Source organism: Carcharodon carcharias, chromosome 23 (genome assembly GCF_017639515.1).
Source record: "Carcharodon carcharias isolate sCarCar2 chromosome 23, sCarCar2.pri, whole genome shotgun sequence".
NCBI lineage: Eukaryota > Metazoa > Chordata > Chondrichthyes > Lamniformes > Lamnidae > Carcharodon > Carcharodon carcharias.
In genome coordinates this window covers 39,990,779-40,018,531 of record NC_054489.1, presented here as the reverse complement: position 1 = coordinate 40,018,531, position 27,753 = coordinate 39,990,779, and the positions used below count along the sequence as shown (strand labels likewise).

Sequence of the window (27,753 nt, the reverse complement as noted above, 5' to 3'; positions counted from 1 at the left end):
TTCCTCACATCCCCCCCTAAACCTCCTGCCCCTCACCTTGAACTTATGCCCCCTTGTGACTGACCCTTCAACTAAGGGGAACAGCTACTCCCTATCCACCCTGTCCATGCCCCTCATAATCTTACACACCTCAATCAGGTCGCTGCTCAGTCTTCTCTGCTCCAAAGAAAACAACCCAAGTCTATCCAACCTCTCTTCTTGGTTTAAATGTTTCATCCCAGGCAACATCCTGGTGAATCTCCTCTGCACCCCCTCCAATGCAATCACATCCTTCCTATAATGTGGCGACCAGAACTGCACACAGTACTCCAGCTGTGGCCTCACTAAGGTTCTATACAACTCCAACATGACCTCCAAGTGATATAACTCGAAGTTAAGAAGCATACAAGATGCACAAGTTTTTTTCCCACAGATATAGTGGTTAAACTCCAGTTGGCGTTTACTTTACTTTGGCAAAAGAACCAAAGGCAACATGAGGGAAAACTTCTATATATACATACACAGCTAGTGGCTACAATCTGATGTTACTAGGCTACACAGACAAGAAAATGATTCTAGTTGTTTTATTCCTTTTGATTCCACTGCTATTTTGCATCAAGGTGTAATAACTTTCTTTGATATTACCACCTTTGCTACAGTTTAATAATTCATACTTCTTAATGTTTGTTACAATTGTGTCTAGGAGTCTTTGTAGATTTTCCTCTGTATGTGTCATAATTACTCTGTCATCCGCATAGCTCAGATTATTTATAGATTGTCCACCACTAAAATTTATAGTAATTCCAATAGATGTTTTTTAATCATTTCACTGTAAAGTTTGAAAAGTTCTGGAGACAAAATATGTCGTACTTCTCTTTTTACAGCTATACATTCACTGTATTCATTGCCTGACAACATGAAACTTGGTGGGAATGTGAGTGAAGAGGAGGATGTTACGAGGCTTCAAGATGATTTAGACAAATTGAGTGAGTGGGCAAGTACATGGCAGATGCAGTATAACGTGGATAAGTGTGAAGTTATCCACTTTGGTAGGAAAACAGAATGGCAGAGTATTATTTAAATGGTGGTAGATTGTGAAATGTTGATGTACAAAGGGACCTGGGTGCCCTTGTATACCAATCACTGAAAGCATGCTGGTGCAGCAAGCAGTTAAGAAGGCAAATGGTATATTGGCCTTCATTGCAAGAGGGTTTGAATACAGGAGTAATTATCTTATTGCAGCTGCACAGAGCCTCGGTGAGACCACACCTGGAGTACTGTGTGCAGTTTTGGTCTCCTTACTTAAGAAAGGATATACTTGCCATAAAGGGAGTGCAGTGAAGGTTCACCAGACTGATTTCTGGGATGGCAGGATTGTCAGGTGAGAAGAGTTGGTTCAACTTAGTCCTGTATTCACTGGAGTTTAGAAGAATGAGAGGGGATCTCATTGAAAGGTATAAAATCTGACAGGGCTGGACAGACTGGATGCAGGGATGAATATCCCTCTGGCTGGGGGGTTAGGGTCACTGTCTCAGGATATGGGGTAGGCTACTTAAGACCGAGATGAGGAGAAACTTCTTCACACAATCGAGAGTGGTGAACTTGTGGAATCTCTACCACAGAAGGCTGTGGAGGTCGTCACTGAATATATTTAAGAAGGAAATACATACATTTCTGGACTCTAAGGGCAGCAAGGGGTATAGGCAGAGCATGAGTATGACGTTGAGAGTGAGGATTATTCATGATCATATTGAATGGCGGAGCAGGCTCGAAGGACCGAATGACCTACTCCTGCTCCTATATTCTATTCTGACTACTGCTGTTTGGTTCAGGTGTAAATTCTGAAGCAGTCTTAAATCTTTCCCCTCTTAGTTATGTAACATTTCAAACATTTCAAAAATCAAAAGGAACAAAACAAGTAGAATAATTTTCTTATCTGGGGAGCCTAGTAACATCTGATGGGAAAAGTGATCAAGACATCAGGAAGTGCTTAACACTTACAAAACAAAGCTTCACAAAAACATTAGATCTCTTTAAAATTAGAAAGCAGAATGAGATTACTTAAATGCTTCATCTGGTCAACATTTCTCTGTGGATGTGAAAGTCGGGATATAAGCAAGGCAATGGAAGAATAATTAAATGCAAAAGAGATGTGGTTTCTGAGACATATGATGAAGATTAGTTGGACATTTGATGAGAAAGTTTTGGGGAAAGAAGGCATACAAGAAGAACTTTTGCAGATGATCACTAGGAGACAATGACAATTCCTTGAGCACGCAATTAGAACATCTGGTAGTGACTAGTAAAACAGAGGGCAGCAGAGCAAGAGGTAGGCAAAGGAAGAAATATACTGTCAGTTTAAGAAACAGAACAGGTATAAGATTTGAGAACACCACCAAGATGTTGGCTGCTATCAAGGAATGTAAAAGTTGGAGACCCATGATCATCAACGTTGTAATACATGGCACCTGAAGAAGTGGTGACAATCTGGGATGCACTGCCCGAGAATGTATTGGATGCAGATTCAATTGTGGCTTTCAAAAAGGATAAGCGCCTGAAGTTGAAAAAAATTGCGGGGCTACAGGGAAAGGGTGGGGGAGCCAGCATGGACTCAATGGGCTGAAGAGCCTCTCTCTGTTCTTGTAACTATTTTATGATTCTTCTATGATACTCCACCCTCTTCTCCTTTGTATCGCTTCAGGAAATTGATCTTCAGATGCCGGAAACACTACTCTACACAATTTCTAATTCATTCAGATCTCTCCATTGAAGCCTTAAAGTTGTTATCGGTAAGGATGTATCATCAAGAAGGGCATCCAACTGTAAAACACCCACAAATCTAAACAAAAAATGATGGTTGATAATGAAGGTTGATGAACTAGCAGTGTGGCAACCCGAAGTAACAGGGCGAAAGCTGAGAGGGAAAGAAAGGAAGGTTGTTGATAATGATGCTCTAGGTGCATCAGTTGAGGTTGCCAGTTTCCTGGAGGTTTCATTATAGGATCTCCATGATCTTCAACCACCACATTCCAATCATTGGACACCAAATTAGAGATGAGGATTAAATTGGACCTTGCCAGCGACACCCACATTCCAAAAATGAATGTTAGCAAAAGTAATAAAATATCCAAAGCAAATGAAAAAAAAAAACATTTCTTTTAATGCTCCTATGATTTTTCTCTAGGTTCTCTCACAACAGGGCCCAGGAAATTAATCTTTAGTCTGCAGGATTGGCCATATTGCCAGCTTTTCTGAACTGCACCCCAGTACAGCATGTCAACAAAGTAATTGGCTAGAGAAGGTGGACGAATCAAAGCTGAACATGGTCCTATCCTCACCTAGTGCCCACATGCATATTTTTCAGCAACGATCAGGAATGGGAACCCTAATGATGCATTGCAGTTTCTCTGACTGTCACTCTGTTTAAGGTCAGCTGAGATCAAAGACCAAGGACCATAACCTGTTATCCTCCTTCACGTAGCACAATTCCTTACTTCGAGGGAAGAGGGTTCATAAAAGTTTCTTTACGTGTTTGTTTCCTTGGAGGGGGTGGAGCGCAAATTTTCCAGAATAGTACTAGGATTCATGGGATTAAATTATGAGGTCAGACCTACATAAACTTGGATTATATTCCTGAATATTGGAAATTGAGGTGCAATTGGATCAAGTTGTTTAAAATGTTGAAAGGGTTCTATAGAATTGCTACATGTTTGAATCCTTCCAAACAGCCCCTGCCACAGCACCAAAATGGCTCTCAAAGTCACAAATGGCATCCTACATACCTGCGACACAGGTAAGCTATCCATCCTCATCCTTCTCAACCTGCCTGCAGCCTTGGACAAGGCTGACCACACCATCTTCCTCCAAAACCTGACAGCTGGGTAGGGTTGTACTTGCCTGGTCCCATCCTTATCTACTTAATTGTATTCAGAGTATCATTTGTCATGGCTGCTCTTCCCACTCCTATACAATTACCTCTGGTGTCTTTCTAGGATCTATCCTTGGCCTCCTCCTATTTCTCATCTAAATGCTGCCCTCCAGCAACATTCTGAAAGCTCAACGTTAGTTTTCAGATGTATGCTAACGCCACCCAGCTCTATCTCATCACCGCCTCCCAACTCCTCCACTGCTGCTAAATTATCAGGCTGCTTAGGTAGAATGTTATGGCCCCATTGTGGTGGGGGTGGGGCCATAAAATGCAGTGAGCCATTCAAAACTCCATTGACTTCAGCGGGACTGTAAAATCCTGCCAGCCCCTTATCTGACACTCAGTTCTGGATGATCAAAAACTTTCTTCAATTAAATATTGGGAAGACTGAGGACATTGTCTTTGGTCCAAACTCTATTCCCCAGCCACTGGCTCCATCCCACTCCCTGGCAACTATCAGAAACTATGCCGGATTGTTCACAACCTTGGTGCCATATTGACCCCAAGATGAGCTTCCAAACATGTATCCATGGCATTACTAAGGCCACCTATTACCAGCTCTACAATATCGCCAGGTTTAACCCCTGCCTCAGCTCATCTGCTGCTGAAGCTCTGATTCGTCTTTTGTTACCTATGGACTTGATTATTCCAATGCACTCATTGCTTGTCTCCTCTGTTCTACCCTCTGTAAACTTAAGGTCATCCAAAACTGGTCCCCATGTCCTTACTCATACGAAGACCCATTCATTTATCACTGTACACTGGCTCACAGTGATAGGTGAATGGATTAAATTTTATAATTCTCATCCTCGGTTTTCAAATCATTCTTTGGCTTCCCCCCCACTCCCTATCTCAGTAATCTCCTCCAGCCGCACAATCCTCCAAGATATCTGCACCCATCCAATTCTAGCCTCTTGAGCATTCCCAATTTTAGTTACTCCACTTCCGAAGAAGTCATATTGGACTTGAAACGTTAACTTTGTTTTCCTCTCCACAGATGCTGCCAGACCTGCTGAGTTTTTCCAGCACATTGTTTTTATTTAAGATTTCCAGCATCCACAGTATTTTGCTTTTAGTTTAATTACCCCATCACTGGTGGCCGAGTATTCAGATGGCTAGGCCCTAAGCTTTCGAATTCCCTCCCTAAACATCTCCAATTCCCTACTTTTCTTCCTTCCTTTACGACGTTCCTTAAAACCTAACTCTTTGTCCAAACTTTGGCCATCTGCCATAATATCATCTTATGTGCCTCAGTGTCTTGTTTTGCTTTACAATGCTTTGTTATGGCACAGCCGATGGTAAATGCTGAGCTGCTCAAATCCCAAAGAGAAACTTGAAACAACTGCCACAACTTGTTTTACAATTTGTATAAATTTTGGGATGCGTGTCTTGAATTCAGTAGTAATAAGGCCACTAAGTCTTATTGGTTTTTACAAAACTAAATTAAACATTTATTAATAAGAAAAATGATTTTAAGCACATACATGGATCTACAAATTACTGCTATGATAACTTCTAAAACTCCTAATCAATCTAACTCCCAGTTACACTTTCATTAAGGCAACAGTGAGACACACGGGTTTTAAAAGACCCAGGCAAAGTGAGATACAATACCCTGAATCAGTCGAATTCAAAGTGAGTTTTCTTAGCTTCAGCTGTTTGTAGACAGCAGCTTGAGGCATAAATGCTAAAGGCTTTTCACACTTGTAAGATCTTAAAAAGACTTCCCTTACATACAACTTTCGCTCCTTTATACATATTTTCCCCTTTGAATGCAAATTCCCATTGTTTCACTATGTCTTTGGACTTCATCTTTCTGATACCAAAAACCCCTCATAGCACTGTTTAACCAGGAATCTTTGGGGAAATTAAACATTTTTAATAATCTTCACCTGGCTAGGTGACACATTTCACGCCCTCTTTTGAAAACAATCTAGTCTAGTTTATTTAAAAATGCAAACGTCCTTTTACAGCTTACATTCTAAACTTCCCCCATGATTACCATGTTTACATCAAAGCCTCCAGACCAGCTGCCTTTAATCCAATTAAGTCTCTCTCTCACACACACACATAGACAGAGATACCACTATTTTACAATAAATTCAATAACGTTATAAAGGTTATTATATCTTCCTGACAGCTGCTGTGAAGTGCCTTGGGATATTTTATATTTCCATAGTGCCTTTAATGAAATAAGTTGTGGTTGTTCTCAAATCAAGAAGACTTGATCTTAAAATTTGAGCTAGACTAGTTAGAAACAGAATTAGAAAGCACTTTTTCGGATAAAGTGTGGTAAAATCTGGCACGCTCTTACACAAAAGGCTATGGCTGCTGGGACAATTGGAGCTTTCAAACTGACATTGATTAGTTTTTGGTTTTTTCAAGGGATATGGTGCTAAGTGGGGTAAACAGAGTTGAAGTACTGATCAACCATTATTAACAGCAGGCTCCTGGGTTGAATGGCCTAATCCTGTTCCTTTGGTATTAGAAGTCATTAATATAGGAGGCAGAACAAAGATGCAAAAATAATTACTACAATATTGAAAAAACTGCAGGTATTGGAAGGCACTTTTTTCCCAATGCAGCAGATGCTTCACTCACTCTCTGTCTGCTTATCATCCTTGGATTCCCCTTGTCCCAGAAACTATCACAAGTATGTCCTGGATTAGGTTTAAATTCAAGGTGATTGCTCTGCAGAGATATTAGATGGTTTATTAATGGAAAGCTGAATATTAAAAATCCTTATAAGAATAAAACTCCCTTGCATAGAGTAGTTTGAGCAAGGTCAACTTTGTAGCACCAATAATTTTAAAATATAAATTTACAAACAACTTACCAAGTTAGATAAATTTAGCCAAAGCCAATTACAGACGAAAATGCACCTATCTATGTGGCTCCTTGTGTGAAGATCATGTCTCAGTGCTTTGTGAAAGGCAGATGTTGAGTAGGAGAGAAAAATCGGAAAAACACAGCAGGGACGGCACAATTAGATAAGAGTTTTATGAAGATTTTGGAAGCAGAGCCAAAAACGGAAGAATACTACTTTCAAGAAAAGTTTTTATGTTTGTCCCCTTTACCTGAAATTAAATATTGATGTCCACATCACATCAGAATTACAAGATTCACCGCAGTTGAATAATCGATTTCTTACCAACTTTATAATGTGGTCTAACCTGTGACACAGACAGTATAACCAGCAATCCAGCTTATACAAGAACACTCTTAATTCACAGATTTTTGTTTGGAATAATTAATGCCATTCGTTTATAAACCTACTCTTCCACTTTTGTCTGAAGGTGAGGCTGGTTATTGGGATGCAGTTCCATGGGGTCACAGTTACCTTGCCCAAGTGATTGCTTATCGATACAGTAATTCTTAAGATTATTTGCCTGCAGGAGGGCATCATGACCAAGCCCAGTTTCATGTCGCTGGACTTCCACATGTGTGCCAACTCCAGTAGAGATCACTGAATTGGCATTAGGAATCGCTACTGATTTTCCTCTCGCACACATGCCACAGTCCAAGAGCACTGTTACAACCTATAACTGATAATTACAATGCCACAACTGATGCCCCTCCTTTTATCAGCTAACTGCACCCAACAGCAATTGGATCTGTATAACTCAATACTGGTGCCAAACAAATGCCTTTATTCCAAAATTCATGAGAAGAGCTAATCTATTATTTTAATATTCCACTAGCAGCAAATAAAATAAACACTGGAGGCAAAAAAAATGTTAAAAATATATCTAAAGTTATTCAAAATAGAATTGGTTTTATGGGTCATGGTTTCCACGAAGATTTTATTCACAAACCATTTTTCTCTTGCTTTAATAATGTGAACCTGTTCATATATCGCCTCCCCTTTTGGGTCTCCCATTATTCTTGACCAAAGCCACGATCAGCGCGCTCCCATCCAAAGATTCTGGCAACACCAATTCTTAATCAGCTTCAAGTTGATTCACTGCAGTGGCCCAAGGTGAAATCTCCATTCTGCTCCTGCTCATTGTTTAATGCTCATGACGGAGCAAGTACAGGGACTGACTCAAGATGTGGAAGGCAGAAGCCTTTGCCCTACAGCAAGTACAGACTCTAAGATACTGTGCTACTGATTAAGTTTTCTTCAAAGCTTCAACACGATATTCAACATCGCTTGATCGTACAATATAAAAAATGCTGGAGGTAAGCATTTATGCGTCACCTATTGGCCACAAGATAACAAGGACACGACCGGCTGCTGCTATCCTTCTCAAGGTGAGTGTGATGTCACCTCTTTCCTATTACTGCAAAATTTAACAGGTGAACCCATCTATCATTTGTAAGCATTGGTGTAGAAATTTTCCTCTATCGCTGGTTGAAGCCGCATTTGTCAGGGAGCAAGAACTGGATAACGGTGGGACAAGTTAAGGCAGCAACAGCAGAAGCCCAGGGGAGGCAGCTGCCCTCTTCCTTGTACAGAGAAAGATGGACAAAACCTTATTCAAGAAAAATTTTTAAAATTACAAACACCACCCATCCAATCCCGCTGCAGAGGTTACATAAACGAAACTCTGAGCACTTACACATATGTTCAAATCTCCATAGGCCTATAAGAAAATAAAAGCCTTGCGCCACTTCTCCCCAGCTCCCACTCACTGTGCAACAGCAATCTGCCTCTTTCACCTTAAAAAAATCTATTCAGCAATAAGTAGGCCAAATAATCCCTGAGTGGATATCGCAGGAACAAACTGCAGATCACTGTGAAAGCCTTTGCCAAGTTAGATTTCTGCCAATCTCAGTAGAAAGAATGGAATAAAAGGTCAACCTGTCATTATCAGATTGCTGGGTTTTAATTAACAGCATTTTTTTTCCCATTTTGTTTTAAATGCTACTCTGTGCCAAGTGGGTAAGATGTGGATTTGTTTTCATCATTTCTGATATTTTGAACTCCTTATTCATCTCGTGCCCTTAGGGAGGAGTGAAATGGGAACCAGTCATTTCCTCAAAGGGGAGGTGTTAGAACAGGTAACGTAAGTCATGTCTGATAACATGCTAATTCAACAACCATACAAGCAATGAATGAAACTGGACAGACCACCCAGTATCAATCTAAGCACCTGAAACAATAATGGCACACCCAGCTCTGTAAATCTGAACATAAGAAATAGGAGCAGGAGTAGGTCTTTCAGCCCCTCAAGTCCACCCCACTATTCAATAAGATCTGCCCCAGGCCTCAACTCCACTTTCGTGCCAGCTCCTCATAGCCCTCAACTCCTGAATATTTCGAAAAATCTATTTGCTTCCTCTTTAAATGCTTTCAGTGATCTAGCCTCCACAACTGTCTTGGAGGCAGAGAATTCCAGACATTCACTACCCTCAGAGTAGAAATTCCTTTGCATCTTAGTTTTAAATGAGTGTCCCCTTATTCTGTAACTATGTCCACTAGTTCAAGATTCCCCCACTAGTGGAAACACCTTCTGAATATCTACCCTGTCAAGCCCCCTCAGAATCTTGTATATTTCAATGAGATCACCCCTCATTCTTCTAAACTCTAATAAATAAAGGCCTAACCTGTTTAGCTGTTCTTGATAAGTCAACTCCTTCATCCCAGGAATCAACCTGCAGACCCCGCAAAGTCCTCCTTACTAACATCTGGGAACTTGTGCCAGAATTGGGAGAGCTGTCCCACAGACTAGTCAAGCAACAGCCTGACATAGTCATACTCACAGGATCACACCTTACAGACAATGTCTCAGACACCACCCATCACCTTCCCTGGGTGTTCCCTGTCCCACCAGAGATGGTGGCACAGTGGTATAGAGTTGTGAGTGAGTTGCCCTGGGAGTCCTCAACACTGACTCCGGGACCCATGAAATCTCATGGCAGCAGGTCAAACATGGGCAAGGAAACCTCTTGTGATGACCATCTACTGCACTGCACAGTACTTATAGAGACACTCCCATCATCACATTGAGGATCCCCTCCATCGTCACAGCTATAACCTGATCACTGATGATCAGTTTGGGTTCTGTCAGGACCACTTGGCTTCTGACCTCACTACAGTCTTGGCCCAAGTGTGGACAAAAGGGCTGAACTCAAAAGGTGAAGTGAGAATGACTGCCCTTGACATCAAGGCAGCATTTGACAGAGTGTGGCATCAAGGAGCCCGAGCAAAACTGAAGTCAATTGGAAACAGGGGGGAAACTTTCTAATGTTTGGAGTATTATCTAGTATACCAGAAGATGGTTGTGGCTGTTGCAGATCAGTCATCTCAGCCCCAGAGCATTGCTGCAAGAATTCCTCAGGGGAATGTCCTAGACCTAGCCATCTTCAACTTTTTCAGAGTGTTGTTATTCAGTGGCACAATTCATTGGAGCTTTGATTGTGAAGTGATGAGGTTTGAGTTGTACCCACATGCTGGCACTCCACTGATTTGCCAAGTGGGCACTACCTTTTGGTGGCAGGGGTGGGGAGGCATGTGAAGAGTATTCCATCACACTCCTGACTTGTGCCTTGTAGATGGTGGACAGGCTTTGGAGAGTCAGGAGGTGAGTTACTCACCACTGGATTCCTTGCCTCCGATCTGCTATTGTAGCTATATGGCTGGTCCAGTTCAGTTTCTGGTCAACGGTAACTCCCAAAATGTTGACAGTGGGGGATTCAGCAATGGTGATATCACTGAATGTTAAGGGGAGATGGTAAGATTCTCTCTTGTTTTAAATGCCTGACACTTGTGTGCCACTAATGTTACTTGCCACTTAATCAGCCCAAGGCTGAATGTTGTCCGGGGCTTGCTGCATGTGGACACAATGTTTCAGTATGAGCTGTCACGAATGGTGCTGAACATTGTGTAGTCATCAGCAAAAGTCCCCAATTCTTATCTTATGATGGAGGGAAGGTCATTGATGAAAAAGTTGAAGATGATTAGATCTAGGACACTACCCTGAAGAATTCTTGCAGCAAGGTAACAATTGCTTGAATGGAATCATCACTGAATTCCACTTAAGCTACTTCTAGCTTACTAATTAATATACTTGTGTAAAATTCCTGGTCTATTCCAATGAAGTTATTTAACCTGCTTCAAAAAAAGGGAATAAATGAATGTTAAAAATGCACAGAAGAGTTTTACACTAGCCTGTTACCCAATGAAATCTCAATCCCAAATGTGTCTTACTTGATACCAGAATTGTTCTATTGAATGGGATTGGTGAGAATGTGAGAGCATGATTTAAAAAGCCGCTACTATTTGGCTCAAAGCTTAAACTGAGTGCGAAGCTAGGCGATATGTCAGTATCATAGTATAGGCCCAGCCCAGCCTTCACAAAATCCAATTTTCAGTAACTTAATGTACAATTTGGTAACATAAATACTGTGCATTGTACAAAACTAGGCAAGACATGATAGGTATTTGAAATATCTGATGTTTAAAATGAGCACAATGCTGTTCAAGAACTGCTTTGTTATCTTTAAGTACATTGAGCAGAGGTATGAAATGGGCTTTGACAGCCCTCTATAGGTAATGAAAATTATTTCAGTTTTTAATAAACAGGAATCATCATTTCAGATAATCTTCTACTTCCTGAACAATATTTCTTTTACGCAATTTGCTAACCACAGTTTGGCAGGCACTGACTCACAATGTGCAAACTCCTGAGTGATTCCATTTGTCATTACAATACCACTATACCTTCAATAGCAAGTAACTGCAAATGACATCAACCATTTCCACCTTCTGAGTAATAGTCTGAATGTTTTAATGATGAATACTGAACATAAGGCAATCAGATGATTCTTCAAGTCAGTTCAATGAATATAAATCATTAAGAACACTGCACAGTAAGAGTGGGAGTGGTTGCTGGCTCTTTAGTCATTGTGATGCATTCATATGGAGTTTTTAATTCACTGCTCATCTTTAGAGGTTTAAGACTTTCTAACTAACCTTCCTAAGCTTTTATTAATTGTAAGTGGTAATTTCATATTAGTTGCTGGGTCTTGAACTGATCACAGAGAAATCATTTATATATCTATATTAAAAATCTCTCAGCTGCTTGCATTTCCTCTCCATGCCATTTCACTTCCCGTTGTCAAATTTTTACCTCACTCATGCGTCAACCTTTTCTATAATAAATTCCTATGGAAAATCTATAATGCTTTATTAAAATTTATGCTTGAAGGCCAAAACTTCATACTAAAGTCACTTGAAAGTCAATACTTTTGCCCAAAGCAGTGAGGCCTCTGAGTATGTGCAGTGCATATAATTTCCTAGGATGCCTTAGGGCCAGGCAAATAAACCAAGTAATTTTAAAAGCAAAATACTGCGGATGCTGGAAATCTAGAACAAAAACAAAAACAAAAATATCTGGAAAAACTCAGCAGGTCAGACAGCATCTGAGGAGAGGGCTACAGTTGAAGTTTCAAGTCCGTATGACCCTTCATCAGAACTGAGACATATGGAAATAAGATGAAATATAAGCTGTTGGAAGGGGGTGGGACAGGAGAGCTCGATAGGGGGCCAGTGATAGGTGGAGGTCAAGAAGAGACTGCCAAAGATGTCATAGACAAAAGGACAATGGGGCGCTGACGGTGGTGATATTATCTAAAAGATGTGCTAATGGGGACATTAAGGGAAGCAAGCAGGACAAGCTAGTGGCAGATGGCCTTAGTGGGGGTGGGGCAGGGGGAAAGGATCAAAATGGGCTGAAAGGTGGAAGTGAAACAATAGATCGAAATAAATTTAAAACTAGAAGGGAAAAGAAAAAATATAGTTGTAAAAAAATTATAAATTATTGGAAAAAGGAGAATCAGAAAGGGGGTGGGGGATGGACCTGAAATTGTTGAACTCAATATTAAGTCCAGAAGACTTTAAAGTGCCTAGTCGGAAGATGAGGTGCTGTTCCTCCAGTTTGCGTTGAGCTTCACTGTCCTCACTTAATGTCCACATTAGCACATCCTTTAGATAATATCACCACCGTCAACACCCCTCCACTGCCCCCCCCACCCCCATCAAGCTCTCCTGTCCCATCCCCTGCCACCAGCTTATACTTCATCTCATTTCTATATGTCTTAGCTCTGATGAAGGGTCATACGGACTCGAAACGTCAACTGTATCCCTCTCCGCAGATGCTGTCGAACCAAGTAATTTTGTTGCCTTTAATTTAGTGGTTGCTTTGTGAAAAATATCAAAAATATTCTGAAGCTACACCAAGGTAAAATTCAGTGCTATTTTTCAAACTGACTCTGTGATACAGGAAGAAAATCATTATGTTCTGATGACAAACCTGGTTGTGGCCTTTATTTAGTGTTATACATTAGAATGTGAGAGGCTGAGGTTGGGTGGGGTGGGGAGTGAAGCTGGGGGAGGAGAGAGAAAGAAAGAAAGGGGAGTACTGGGGTCAGAGAGAGAGAAAAATGAGGTACCAAAGAGTTTCTCTTACATAACTTTACTTGAATTTACAAAAAAGCAGCACCATTTGAATTAGAAAACTAGCCAATTGTCTCCACCTATTTTGTTGATAGTTCAAAAAGGTCAATGATAATTGGTTGACACCAGTATCCCAGAGCTTCTAATTTCTGATGCCGAAGAGCTAGACAAGGAGGGGAGGCTACATCATCCCCATCATAATTATTTTTTTGTTGAAAACAAGTTTTAACTTTGGAATGCAAACAAAGCCTCTGTGAGGGAAATATAAATGAACAGACACTCAATCCAAATATTTACTTTCTCTTACTGTGCTGAGGAAGCCAAATAAGGCTTTGAACAATGTGAGAAACTTTTAGTTAACTAAAAGTCCCGTACATCCTCCCAAGGAGATTAATCTATTGAGCTATCTAAAGGGTGATTCCTACTGAACCAATTGGAAAATCTGGTCATACAACTCCAAGATCATCCTGTTTTGGAAGATTATTATTTTCGGTACCAGTGGAAAGTGCATTTAACCAGAAACTAATGCAATCTACAGACATTCCAGTTCTGTTAAACATTGGGAAGACTAGAGCCATTTTTTGTCCCTGCTACAAATTCTGTTTCAAACTCTCCCTGAGCTTTTGATCATATATTTGTGCCATCACTAAGACCATCTATCTCCACCTCTGTAACACTGTCTGACAACTCCCCTGCCTCAGATCACCTGCTGCTGAAGACTTGACATGTCCAATGCACTCCTTAGGAGCCTTCCAAGCTTTGGTCTCCATAAACCTGAGGTCGTCCAAAACTCTGCTGCCCAGGTCCTAACACACACTAAGTCCCATTCAACCACCATTTTTGTGCTTGCTGGCCTTTACTGGCTCCCAGTAAAGCAATGCTTCGACTTTAAAATTCTCATCATTGTTTCCAAATCCACCCATGGCCTCGTCCCTTCCTTTCTCTGTAATCTCCTCCAGTCATACAACTCTCACCTAATTCTGGCCTTTTGAGCATCCCTGCTTTTAATTATTCCACCGTTGGTAGCCATGCCTTCAAATGCCTGGGCCTGAAGCTTTGGAATTTCATTCATAAACCATTCCGCCTCTCTTTTCTCCTTAATTAGGTCACTCCTTAAAACCTACCTCTTTGACCAAAATTTTGGCCATTTTCCCTAATATTTCCTTATATGGTTCAGTGTCAAATTTTGCTTTATATTGCTCCTGTGAAGCACCTTGGGACACTTAAAGTGCGATGTAAACACAAGTTGTTCTATCAGTGGGTTAATTAAGATTTTAATAGGCTTTCTGATAAATTCAGAAGCTCCTTTGGCATCTCTCCCTAAGAGTTTAATCAAAGCAGCTTTTAACATTCACCACAGGATGCTGTTTCCTAGATTGAAACACTTATTAAACATTGACGTTGGGGAACACTAAAAGTCATACACAACTGCAGATTTTAAAAATCTATTAGGCAACTAGTTAACCTTTCTAGCTCTTCTACTATCTATGGCATTCATATATTACGATACAAATACATTCAATTGCCAATACACAGATGAGCCATCACAAACCAGCGATAGCACAGTTTCATTTCATAAGGATTTAGTTCATCTTGACCTGATCTAAATATATTTAAATTTGCGGTATTATTGAATGCTATCAATTTTTTGAAAAATGATGATATTCTAGCAAAATGTGCTTCTCTCTCTGAGTTAATGTTCTTTTTGTTATTTTGTCATTTTCAGTTTCTCTTTATTATTAAAGATGGCCAGTTCTTGCTTACATAGAGCCAACTGTTGCATGTCCTAACATGGCTGTGGAGCCTGATTGCAGACCTGCATGGCTTTCCATAATGTGGCCAACGAGCAAAGGCTGAGCTTCTCTGGCAATTCCATTTGCCACCGTGCTGTCAACACAGGCATTTCTGGAGATTGTGCTTCCAAGATAGGTGAAGTTATCTACGGCCTTCAGGCTTGTGTTATTGATAGTTACGGTAGGTGGGGTATAGTCAGTTGAGTGGTGGTTGGTGGAGTATTATGTCTTCTTTAAGCTGATGGTTAGCCCATAGTCACACCGCTTTTAAAAACAATCCATGATCCTTTGAAGGCTATGCTCACAGTGTGACATGAGGGCATATTCATCGACAAACAGCAATTCCCATATCACCATCTCTGATACCTTAGTTGAGCATTCAGTCATCTCAGGTTCATGAGATTGTCATCTGTTCTGAATTAGATGCGTATTCCATCAATATTTCCATTAAAATTCCCATAAAGGGTGACAGCAAAGAATATACTAAAGAGCACAGAGGCCATGACATACCCCTCCTTCACACCACTGGTTACATCAAAGGCATCAACGTATTCATCACAGTCAGTGACTCTGCCCATCACACCATCATGAATCTGCTGTATCAGATTTACAGCTTTATCAGGACTTCCATGTTTGGCTAAGACTTACCACAAGGCCTCTCTAGTTACTGTGTCAAAGGTCTTTGTCAGGTCAACGAATCCACAGTACAGTCCCATCTGTTCTTCACAGCATTTCTCTTGTACTTGTCGAAGGGGAAGATCATGTCACAAGTGCCTCTGCCTTTCCTGAACCCCCACTTTGACTTTCTGGCAGTACACATTCTGCTATGTGGCTTACCAGCCTGTTGGGTAGAGGTTTTGCTAGCGTCTTACCAGCTATCACAAGCAGCAAGATTCCTCTGAGGTTGTCATATACAGATTTTTGTCCTTTCCCTTTGTACAAATGAACAATCATGGCATCCTTGAACTCATGAGTTTTCATATTTGTATGATGCATTTTATGTTGAACTATTATGCACAAACTTTAGCAATTATATGCTGAATATTACTGTGCTGCATTAGTTTAGTTTTATTTTTCCTGGTGTCTGATGTTGCATTAATTTTCAAGTATTAAAATAAGGTCATATTGGAAAATAATTTGAAAGCATTGTTGCAAGGTTTCACAAATGCCCGCTGGTGAATAAACTATATGAGTAAAATAAAACATGATCTTCCCAAGCAGTACAATATATGGGTTTAAAGTGCCTGTCCATGTGCACAGATGGATTTGTGATTCGATACATCGTGCATCTTTACAGAGAAAGGAAGGTGAGAGTTTACTGGGCCCCTGATGTATGACACTGTTGAGAACTTAAGTAATAGGAGCAGGAAAAGGCCATACAGCCCATCAAGCCTGCTCTACCATTCAATGACCTTCTGCCTTAACTCCACTTTTTTGACCTCACCCCATATCCCTCGATTCCCTGAAACAGCACAAAATCTGTCTATTTCAGTCTTGAATATACACAACAGTGGAGCATCCACACCCCTCTGGGGTGGACAATTCCAAAGATTCATTATCAATGAGAAATTTCTTATCTCATGATTTATCCCTTATCCTGAGACTGTGCCTCCACATTCCAGATTCTCCAACTGGGGGAAAAAAGCTTCTCAGTGTCTATACTGCCAAGCCCCTACAGAATCATGCTTGTTTCAATGAGATAACACAAGGACACTTATTCTTCTTCTAGACTCTGCAGGACTCTATAGGCCCAATTTCCTCAGCCTCTCATTACAAGACAACTCTCTCATCCCAGGAACCACATCTAGTGAACCTTTTCTGTACCACCTCCCATGTAGGTATATCCTTTCTTAAATATGGAGACCAAAGCTGCACACACAACTCCAGGCATGGTCTCACCAAAGCCTTATACAATTGTGGCAAGACTTCCTTATTCTTCACTCCAACACCCTAATAGTAATAAAGGCCAACAAGCTACTTGCCTTCCTAATTGCTTTCTGCATGCTAATGTTGATTTCCTTGTATAAATACACCCAAGTCTCAACGAACATCAACATTTACAGGTTTCACACAATTTAAAAATTCTGCTTTTCTATTCTAACGACCAAAGTGAATAATCTTACATTTCCCACATTATACTCCATCTGCCACCTTGCTACCTATTTATTTAATCTGTCTATATCTCTTTGCAGCCTCTTTGAATCCTCCTCACAGTTTACATTTCCACTTAGCATTGTATCGTCAGCAAAATTGGATGTGTTATTCTCGGTCCCTTTGTCTGAGTTATCAATATATATTGTAAATATCTGAGGCCTCATCACTAGTTACAGCCTTGAAAATGTCCCACTTATCTCTACTCTCTGCCACTAATAGATTACCCCCAACTCCATAAACTCTTATCTTGTCTGTTAACTTTTATGGTGTAGCACCTTTATTGAATACTTATAAAAATTTAAATCTACTACACCTGCTGGTTCCCCATTTTCTATCCTCAAAAAATTCCAATAAATTTGTCAAATATAATTTCCCTGTTGGATTAAGCCCTCCTTATTTTTTTGTTACGAATACTGGAGAGAGGTGCGAGAATAGAGGTTATCACATCTAATGTATTAAGCACGTGGTGTACACTGACACTAAAGAAAGCGGCTGGAATTATCACACTGACAAATCCTTCAATGTCAGAAGGTGTTCCACTCTCAAGTCCTGTAATTGGAGAGGCAATAGACTGCTTAACACCTGAACTGGGCTCTCAATCTTCACTTTATAACTTTTGCCTTAAATGTAAAGTGGAAGAGAACTTTAGGGATAGGTGACCACCATGATACCATTTAAAACAACTCTCTGATCTTAACCATAAAAAATAAAATGATTTTTGCTACAAATATAGCAGATGTAAAGATATCACAATGTGGTTTATTAAATAACCAAGACACAGATTAAATTTCAGTCTTTCTCTGGAGCTATTGCACACATCATCAACTTTGGAAAGATCACATTTGCTCTGAAGATTTTTTGAGCCTAGTTTAATAAAGTTTGACGCACCAACATTACGATCGTCTTTACAGCATAGCAGCTATAAACAGCATTAAATTCCTGACAGCCAGTTGGTGAAGGAAGAAACCAGAACCAGTCTTTACTTAGAATAGATTTATTCAAAGTGAAGCATTATAGGTAACTAACTATCTGCTCACTCCACTCAACTCCTGCGTTAGTAAGTGTCTCTTTATACGTGCTCAAGTAACTTTCCAATCAATGCTCCCCATCTGTATGTACTTAACCTCAATTGATACAATTAACAAACAGTACAAATGCACAGTTGAGGACGGGCTGAATATCACAATACTTAATCAAGCAGAAGCAGGCAGAAAGTGACTAGTCAGACCAAGTATGAAAAGCGAATCACTAACAACAACTCCATTAGTACAGCACTTTAAATATAAAAAATGTAAAATCTTCCCTTAAGCTTCTCTGCTGTAGGTAGATCAATGCCAGCTTCTCCAGCCTCTCCAAGTAACTGAATCCTTCGTCCCTGGTATCATTCCAGTAAATCTCCCAAAGGTTTACCAGGGTTTAGCCTAACTTGCTTGCTTGTTTTTCTTTTTAAACATCCTTAGCAACTTGCCCTGCCATCTTTAAAGATTTGTGTATGTCAGCTCCTAGGTTTTGGTCTTCTTGCACCCTCTTTGAAATTGCACCAGTTGATATTGCTAGTCCTCATTCATCCTCCCACAACACATCACTTTCACACTTCTCTGCGATAAATTTCACCTGGCCATTTTACCATCCGTCTACGTCCTCCTGAGGTCTGCTGCTATTCTCCACACTATTAATTACACCATCAAGTTTTGTGTCATCTTCAAATTTTGAAATTATATCCTGTCCATGTCGCTAATATATATCAACAGGAGCAGTGATCCTAATATTGACCCTCGCTGGACTCTACACTTTCCTATTTGCTCACCACTACCCTCTGCATTCTGCCTCTTAGCCAATTTTGTATGCACTGCCCCTTTAATTCCACGAATTTCAAGTTTGCTAATAAATGTCTTTTGAAAGCCTATACCAAATGCACCACCTCCATCAACTTTCTCTGCTACTTAATTGAAGAACAGTTACCTTCCGGCTGGAGTAATGGGCATGTTTTTGCAGTTTGGTATTCAGAGCATCCAGGAACATCTTATCAGTGACCTTCCCCACATTTACACAGGCATCATCAAGAATTGAAATGATACCCTTGTGTTGCTGTTCCACCAAATCCACAATGATCTGATTGTTAAAGTAGTCGATCTGTAGAAAGACCAAATAAAGAGAAAGTCATTTTCTATTTGAACATCCAGAGTTTAGTCAATTACACATGCAATTTTTAAGCAGCAATCAAAATGATTAGAATTACCACATCATACATATAATTTGAAGTGGGAATAAGCTGGGGTAAGAGATTATATTTATTGTGCAAAACCTCTACCTACCTGGACTCTGTTAAAAGAAAAACTTAAGTACTTTTAACTACTGAGTTATTATCCATCTCTGCTGTAACGCAGAGCAAGGGCAGGGGAGTGGTAGGAGTTAAAGGGTTTAACATATTTGCATCAGGCTAATGGTTCAAGTGGGCTGGAAAAAGAGGAGAGTTCTGGATAATAATTATTAACATCACTAAAACAGATTACTTGAGTCTTAATCACATTGCTGGGGCCTTACTTTGTGCAAACTGGCTATTGAAATCTGACTACATTGCACTATCACTATACTCTGGGACATGAGTTCAAATTTCACTGCAGGGTCTATTAGCAGCGAAGTGGTGGAATTCATTTTAATGGGAACTGCAAAACCCAAAATCTGATTAACTCAGTCTTAATTCACTCCCCAGTTGGCAACGGCACTCTGGAAAAAATATTAGATTGTGGATTGTCAAAATATGATTCATATCTGCAAAGTACAATAATGAAAGTTACACTGATGAAGCAGACAGTACCCTTTTGAAGTGCATCATTGCAATGCCCTTGGACGACTTTGGCATATATAAGTGACTCACAAAGGAAGAACAAGCATTAAGTTATGAACAAGAACATCCAAACGTCCCCGCACCTCATTACAATGAAATAGAAATAAAACTGTTCTGTTCCTTACATGTCTCCAGGGGATACCTTCACGTTGGTACTCCTCCTGTTCCTGCTTCAGGACAAGCTGGATGAAGAGCTGCTGCAGTTTCTCATTGCAGTAGTTAATACAAAACTGTTCCAAGCTGCAAATATACAAAAATATAGTTAGACTTTGATAGACTTGCCTATTTTGTTGCTTTCATCAATTAAATTTTGTCCCGGTAATTTAGAACAAATTGAGAGAGGAAAAACAAAATGTAGATTCTTCTGCTGTGACTAATCCTTACTCAATCAATTAATTTTGTCCAGCTCTGAAGGCAGAGACTGAAGTCATGATCCAATACAACTACACAGGCACTCTTCATTGCCGATGCGTCCATTTTTCACAGGAAAGCCGAGACATTGGATGTTCACATGAAAGGACAAGCTACCGCAATTGAATGTTTTTTTATTCATTCATGGGATGTAGGTATCACTGGCAAGGGCCACATTTATTGCCCGTCCCTAATTTCCCTTGAACTGTCTTTTCTGACAACCAAGTGGCTTGCTTGGCCATTTCCACAGGGAAGCAAATTTAGCAGTTATAGCTGTGGGTCTGGCTGAACTAGAGAAGGATAGCAAATTTCCATTCCTCAAAGACGCTTGATGATATTTTACGACAATTCAGTAGTTAGATGGTCATCAATACTGATAATAGGGTTTTATACCAGATTTATTTCATTGAGTTTAATTTCCCCACCTGCTGTGTTGAGATTTGAGCTCTATCTCTGGATTAGTCTAGACCCCCGGATTATTATTCAAGCAACATTACCAATATATTACTGTTTCCAGTTTATCATGAACCTGTATACTGAGCCTGATCCTGCCTTTACTAACATCCACAACTGTGCACTTTTGTTATGAACTATAGGAATTGATAACTTTTAAAAAGAAATTCAAACTTGCAGTAAATAGCTGAATGGATGACACAACAAGATTTTGCATTGTAAGACATTTACTGTAACAAAAAGATGAAAAGCACTATTGGCTAAATACTATTTTTGTAGGCAACTTATACTACAGAACAGAATACACCCATCTTATTTTTAGCACAACAGAAAAAAATCACTGTCAGGTAAACATTGCACTGTCTTTTAAGTGGACATTCAGTTCTCCCAGAAGCAGTCAAAATGATTCTTATCTCCCGAGGGTTTGCTTCTGCTCTTTTCCTTTTTTAGCCTGGTAACATTTAGCTCCTGAATAGTCCTTCACAGTGAGTATTACTAGAGATCCTCCCTCTACTGCAAGCTTGGCAAATCTTCAAGACTCGTTTTAACCCCTCACAAACTTGGTCTTCCACCTGCAATCTGGTTTGGTGAACCATACTGTGATGCAACAGAACCTTATACTGTATAGTTTTATTTTAAAAATTTGATGCATTCATGGGATGCAGGCATCGCTGGCTCGGCCAGCATTTATTGCCCTTCTGAAGGTGGTGGTGAGCTGCTGGCTTGAACCACTGCAGTCCACGTGGTGTGGGTACAGCCACAGTGCTGATAGGGAGGGAGTTCCAGTATTTTGACCCAGCGATAGTGAAGGAACAGTGATATATTTCCAAATCAGGAAGGTGAGTGGTTTGGAGGGGAATTTCTAGATGGCTGTGTTCCCTTGTGTCTGCTGCCCTTTATTGTCCTTCTAGATGGTAGTGGTCGTGGATTTAGAAGGTGCTATCTAAGAAGGCTTGGTGAGTTCCTGCAGTGCATCTTGTAGATGACACACACTGCTGCCACCTTGCGTCAGTGGTGGAGGGAGTGAATGTTTGTGGATGGGGTGCCATTCAAGCGGACTGCTTTGCCCTGGATGGTGTCAAGCTTCTTGCTTGTTGTTGGAGTTGCACTCATCCAGGCAAGTGGAGTGTATTCCATCACACTCCTGACTTGTGTCTTATGGATGGTGGGCAGGCTTTAGGGAGTCAGAAGTTGAGTTAGTTGCCACAGGATTCATAGTCTCTGACCTGGTTTTGTAGCCACAGTATTTATATGAGCAGTTTCAGGTCAATGGTAACCCCCCAGGATGTTGATAACGGGGGATTCAGCAATGGTATCCTCATGGCTATTTCTTAATTTTAAACTGGACCTATGTATTTGGCTATCTACCGCTTGGTCACTGCTTTGCCATTGCATTATAGGAATCAAACATACTTCAACTTTTCCTAAGTTCCCTTGCAAAATAGAAATAGGAATCAATTGATAGGTTCTCACGATCAGCTGCTGTAACTTGGGCAGAAGACCAATAGGAATCACAAAGAAATGGCTAAGTGCTACGGCCAAGGTTGCCATAGATCTTCCACCAATCAGGAAAACTCTCACTGAAATTCACCCCCATGATAGTTTAGGACTGAGAGTATCTATACTGTGGAACAGGATAGGAATGGAACAATGGGACAAATTATCTATCCAATAAAACTGGAAAGTGGCATGAGGTAAAAATCTTGGTTGTCCTCTAAACAACTCTGCTAGAATTTCAAAACAAGTGTGGCTGATTTACAACAAGGGTTTAAGGTTCTCTAACTTGGACCCAAAAATTATTCGCATGTCAAAGCAGTACCACATTGAACAGTTGGCCTCAAGTTTGTTCTAAAAGTTTTGAATAATGTGTACCTAAACTTGTGAAGGTCTTAATTAAAGTGATTTGTGATCTAGTGAAGGCCAAAAGAGCACTATTTCCATATAACTCACATGAGAGTAATGCTGTTGATGTGGTGTACATGGACTTTCAAAAGGCATTCAATGCCGTGTCACACAACAGACTTGAGAAAAGTTATAGTTTATGGAATAAGATGGACGGGAGCAACATGGATACAAAATTAGTTGAGCAATAAGAAGCAGCGGGTTATGGTCAATGGATATTTTTCGGGCTGGAGGAAGGTTTGTAATGGAGTTCCCCAGGGGTTGGTACTGGGATCCTTGCTTTTCCTGATATATATTAATGATCCAGATCTTGGTGTGCAGGGGACAATTTCAAAGTTTACGGATGATTCGAAACTTGGAAGCATTGTAAACTATGAGGAGGACAGAATAGAACTTCAAAAGGACATAGACAAGTTGGTGGAGTGGGCAGATCGGTGGCAGATGAAGTTCAATGCAGAGAAGTGAGAGGTGATGCATTTTGGTAGGAAGGACATGGAGAGACAATGTAAAGTAAAGGGTACAATTCTTAAGGGTGCGTAGGAGCAGAGAGACCTGGGTGTATATGTGCATAGATTATTGAAGGTGGCAGGACTGGTAGAAAGAGCAGTTAATAAAGCATACAATATCCTGGGCTTTATTAATAGGGACATGGAGTACAAGAGCAGGAAAGTTATGATGAGCTTATATAAGGCACTAATTAGACTTCAGCTGGAACAATGTGTACAGTTCTGGGCGCCACACTATAGGGAGGATGCGAACATATTAGAGACAGTGCAGAAGAGGTTTACAAGAATGGCTCCAGGGATGAAAAGCTTCAGTTACGAAGATAGATTGGAGTGGTTGGGACTGCTCTCTTTGGAGAGGAGAAGGCTAAGAGGAGATTTGATAGAGATGTTCAAGATCATGAGGGGGCTGGATAGAGTAGATAGGGAGAATCTGTTCTCGCTTGTAAAAGGATGGAGAACGAGGGGGCACAGATTTAAAGTGATTTGCTAAAGAAGCAAAGGTGAAACTTCCCCACACAGCTTGGGTCTGGAATGCACTGCCTGGAAGTGTGGCAGAGGCAGGTTCAATCGAAGCATTCAAGAGGACATTAGGTGATTATTAAAAATGAAACAATCTGCAAGTGTACAGGGAAAAGGCAGGAGAACAGCACTAAGTCATAATGCTCATTTCGGGAGCCAGTGCAGACATGATTAGCTGAATAGTCTCTTTCTGCATCATAACAATTCTGTGATTCTGAGAGATGAATGCATACCTGAACAATCCAAAAGGGTCATGGAAAAGCAAAGTAATACAAAGGAAAGCCGAATAAAATGGGCTTAAAACATGTGCCAGAGATGTTTGAAAAGTTCCAGACTATGTGGAACATCACAAAGTATGACTAACCCTCTTAGTAAAATACTATTGAGCCAATCTCTTCTATCTTGCATTATGAGCTATATTGGTGGAATCTGTATGGGAACAAATCAAGTTATCCATCATTGAAGACAGGAGGCCCTGATCTAACAGCTGTTATATTGCAATAACCAGGCAGCAAGAAGGATGTTTCCTGGTTTAGTTGCAATATTTGATCTCAAACTTCAGCAAGGTTTACCCTGTAAAATTGTGGATTCTTGCCTTTGATCAGTGTTGAGATATTGGAGAGTCTTAGCTTTCAACCCAACAAGCAGTCACTGATATAGTATTCACCATTTGCACATGTATACTTCACATAATTGCAGATGGGGTAAACTCCTCATTTTGCAAAAAGGTTATATTTGTGAGATTAAGTCAAAGTGAAATTAAATTAAGCCAGTTCTAGGAAAAGGATGTGTAGCTGGATTTCCTAACTGCAAGATCATTTCTGAGAAGTGACCTAGTGACTTGACATCGCTGGAGATCAAAGCTGGGTAACCAAAAAAGGCAAATAGAAGCTAATTTCAGCTTGTAGTGTGCAGAAAACAAACACCCAGACTCCTGATGTGTTCAGAAGTAAGCAGAGCTCTTGTCAAAAAGGTCAGTTTTCTGTTTGACAGTAAAAAGAAAACAGAACTCCTGGAGCTCTTTTGGTGAAGTAATATGCAACCTAGCTAAACGGGACTGAATTCTAAAAATAGTGTAAATAGCTCAGGCATGCTAAAGAGCTGAGTGATTGCACCACAGGTGACGGGGCTGTGAACTGGTGTGTTGCTGGTTGGTTGGTTGAAGAGGCACTCTGGAAGCTACGCCATCAGGAGAGAGGGCTCACAGAATGGTGACGTGTCATTGTTAATCACACCCTGGTACCTCAGGTGGAATAAAGCAACTCAAGGGCCAAATCCATTGAGTGGGAAATGTCAGGGATCCTACGTACCAGAAGCAGAGTTTGAAGACTATGAGACCGCACGTGGTGCCACATTTGGGCAGGAAATGAAGCAGGGACAGTTGAGACACCTATCTTTGTTGTCCTCAGTGTTGCCTGAATTCATCAAGTCTTTGGTACATACCTTGTGATGACAGCACCTCCCTCAAACTGATTAGTGTTGATGTGCATTCATTGATGTCTGACTTGGCATGGCTTAGTTACTGTCTATCTTGCTCTGATTAATACTGCAGCTGGGTCTCATGGGTACATTTGGTAAGTTACAACTTTTTAGGTCATGAATATTTTACATAATGAATTTGAACACTGGCAATTGTGAATGCACTATAGCATTTTGCACATTAATTAATTAATATATTGACAAAGACACACTGGACCAATATTGGAGGCACATTATTTTGATGCAGTGAATTCATTGCAAGGGTCACGGCCAACTGGGACATCCTCACTAAGCTGATTGTGAAATCCCAATTTGTTCCCGTTAATGTTTGTTTATTGCCATATTATATTTGCTTTCGCACAATCATGCGCTGGCACAGAGTGCCAGTTAGAGTCAAGGCTACAATAATATGGCTCTGAATCTATAGTTCATGCGAGCACAGATCACCACTGGAGCCTCAGAATTGTGGAATTGTCCCATGTATTGTTTCACTTTAACCCTAGATGGAAGAATGTTCCTGAGCTGCATTCAAATGCAAGTTCCTACAGAACAAAAGAACATTGTATAAAGTTCAAATAGGGTCCCCTATAAGCTTTGCAGTTGCGGTATTGCCAGAAACATTCTTTTCGAAGTATATATTCCTCTCTCTTTACTCCCTCCTTCGATTTTCTCACCTGACTTTCTGAAGTTGCCAGTTTTCAGTGACACAGTTTCATGGGCACTGGGAGCGCTCCAATAGCTTCTCTCAAGTAGCCAATTTTTCTTATGTTAGATGGGACATTGACCGTGAATGACTGTCACAGCCAAACCCAATGCTGTTCCCCCTGTGATACCCACTTACGTGCATGCCCGGCGGCAGGGCTGCTAGATAATAATAAGAAAAAAACTTGTTTATTTTGCTCAGCGTTTGCCTGGATTTGCTGAGGCCATAGGAGCGCCCTGACTTTCTCATAAACTGCTCCTTTAAATGCATACCTGTTGTTGTCAAAGATCTCAAAGCCATAGATATCCAGGACACCAATAACCGTGTTTTTCCCATGGATTTTGGCATCATAATTCTTAACTTCAATAATATCATTGATTCGGTTGACAATCCAACAGAAAAGGCGATCGTATATTGCCTGCAATGCGAAAGCAAACAAGTATTAACTGAACAAACGGTCAATATTGGTAACTATTTTTTAAGTGCCAGCATTCTACTCGGCTGACCCTGGATGATGTTTCTGGTATCAAGTAAGAATAATAGTCAATAATTTCACTGCATCAATCCAAAATGAATCATAAAAATGACAACATAGTTGATTGCCATCCAGCCCACTGCACTGCGTCTGGAACTATCACCTCCAACCCATTTCCATCCTTTCTTTCAATTATTTCATTCCTGGGATGTGGTGATTCTGGAAAAGTCACATGCATTGCCCATCTGTAGCTGCCTTGAAATGATGGTGATCAACCATATTTTTATAGAGATTGTTTATACAACTGAGTGGCTTGCTAGCCCAGTTCAAAAGGGAATTCAAAACTGGAGTTTAGTATAAACCGGACTGTCACACTGTCATAATTTTCTCCCAAGTGTCAAGAGAAATGTTAGCAAATTTATTGAATCCATTGAATAATTTGAACTCTCAATCTCTGGGTTGGGAAGTTCCAATAATACAATTTGTGCTGCATATGGGTATTGATCTCTGCTGGGAGTTCAGGATTGTAGAACGCTTTTTTTTCTTCACTTTAACCAGAGACGATTTGATGGCCCTGTACAATAACCACGATACCACCAGACATAACTGTCTTTACAAATAGCCCAAGTCTCTAGTTTAATAGACAGCTACGTTAAAGCAATCCAGATTCTAACAACTGTTTAAGAAAATCTTCTAACCTTCCCTCTTCATTCGCCTAGTGATAAGCCAAAATCTGTCACCTACTTCTGTAGCCAGAGGTCCTGGCCTCTTGAGCATCTCTGATTTTGAATCGCTCTGCCATCAGTAATTGTGCCTTCACCAGCTGAGGCTGTAAACTCTGGAATTCCCTCCCTAAGCCTCTCCACCTCTCTATCAATCTCTCCTCTTCAAGACCCTTCTGAAAATGAGCTCTTTGACCAAACTTTTGGTCACCTGTCCTAATATCCCCTTCTGTGCCTCAGTGTCTTTTGTCTCGGAGAGTCGGTCATCTATGAAATTCTCATTCCCAGGGAGCAGTGGAGGTAGGGTATTGAATATTTTTAATGCTGAGGTGGATAGATTCTTGTTTGACAAGGGAGTTAAAGGGTATAAGGAGTAGACAGGAAAGTAGAAACAGAAAATTGGATCAGCCAGGATCTTATCAAATGACAGAGCAGGCTCAAGGGGCCATATGGCCAACTTAGAATCCTATGTTCATACGGC

General features: G+C 40.5%; 1 protein-coding gene across 2 annotated transcripts in view; it reads right to left on the bottom strand.

Annotated features, from left to right (window-relative positions):
- Positions 1–27,753, bottom strand: part of myo1d (myosin 1D) — a 593,379-nt gene that overhangs the window by 400,508 nt on the left and 165,118 nt on the right. For both annotated transcript variants that reach the window (XM_041173666.1, XM_041173667.1), the window contains 3 exons: positions 26,348–26,493; positions 20,228–20,342; positions 19,217–19,387 (listed from right to left, as the gene is read on the bottom strand). In XM_041173666.1, coding sequence (XP_041029600.1) covers positions 19,217–19,387; positions 20,228–20,342; positions 26,348–26,493 — 432 coding nt within the window. The remainder of the gene's footprint in view (positions 1–19,216; positions 19,388–20,227; positions 20,343–26,347; positions 26,494–27,753) is intronic.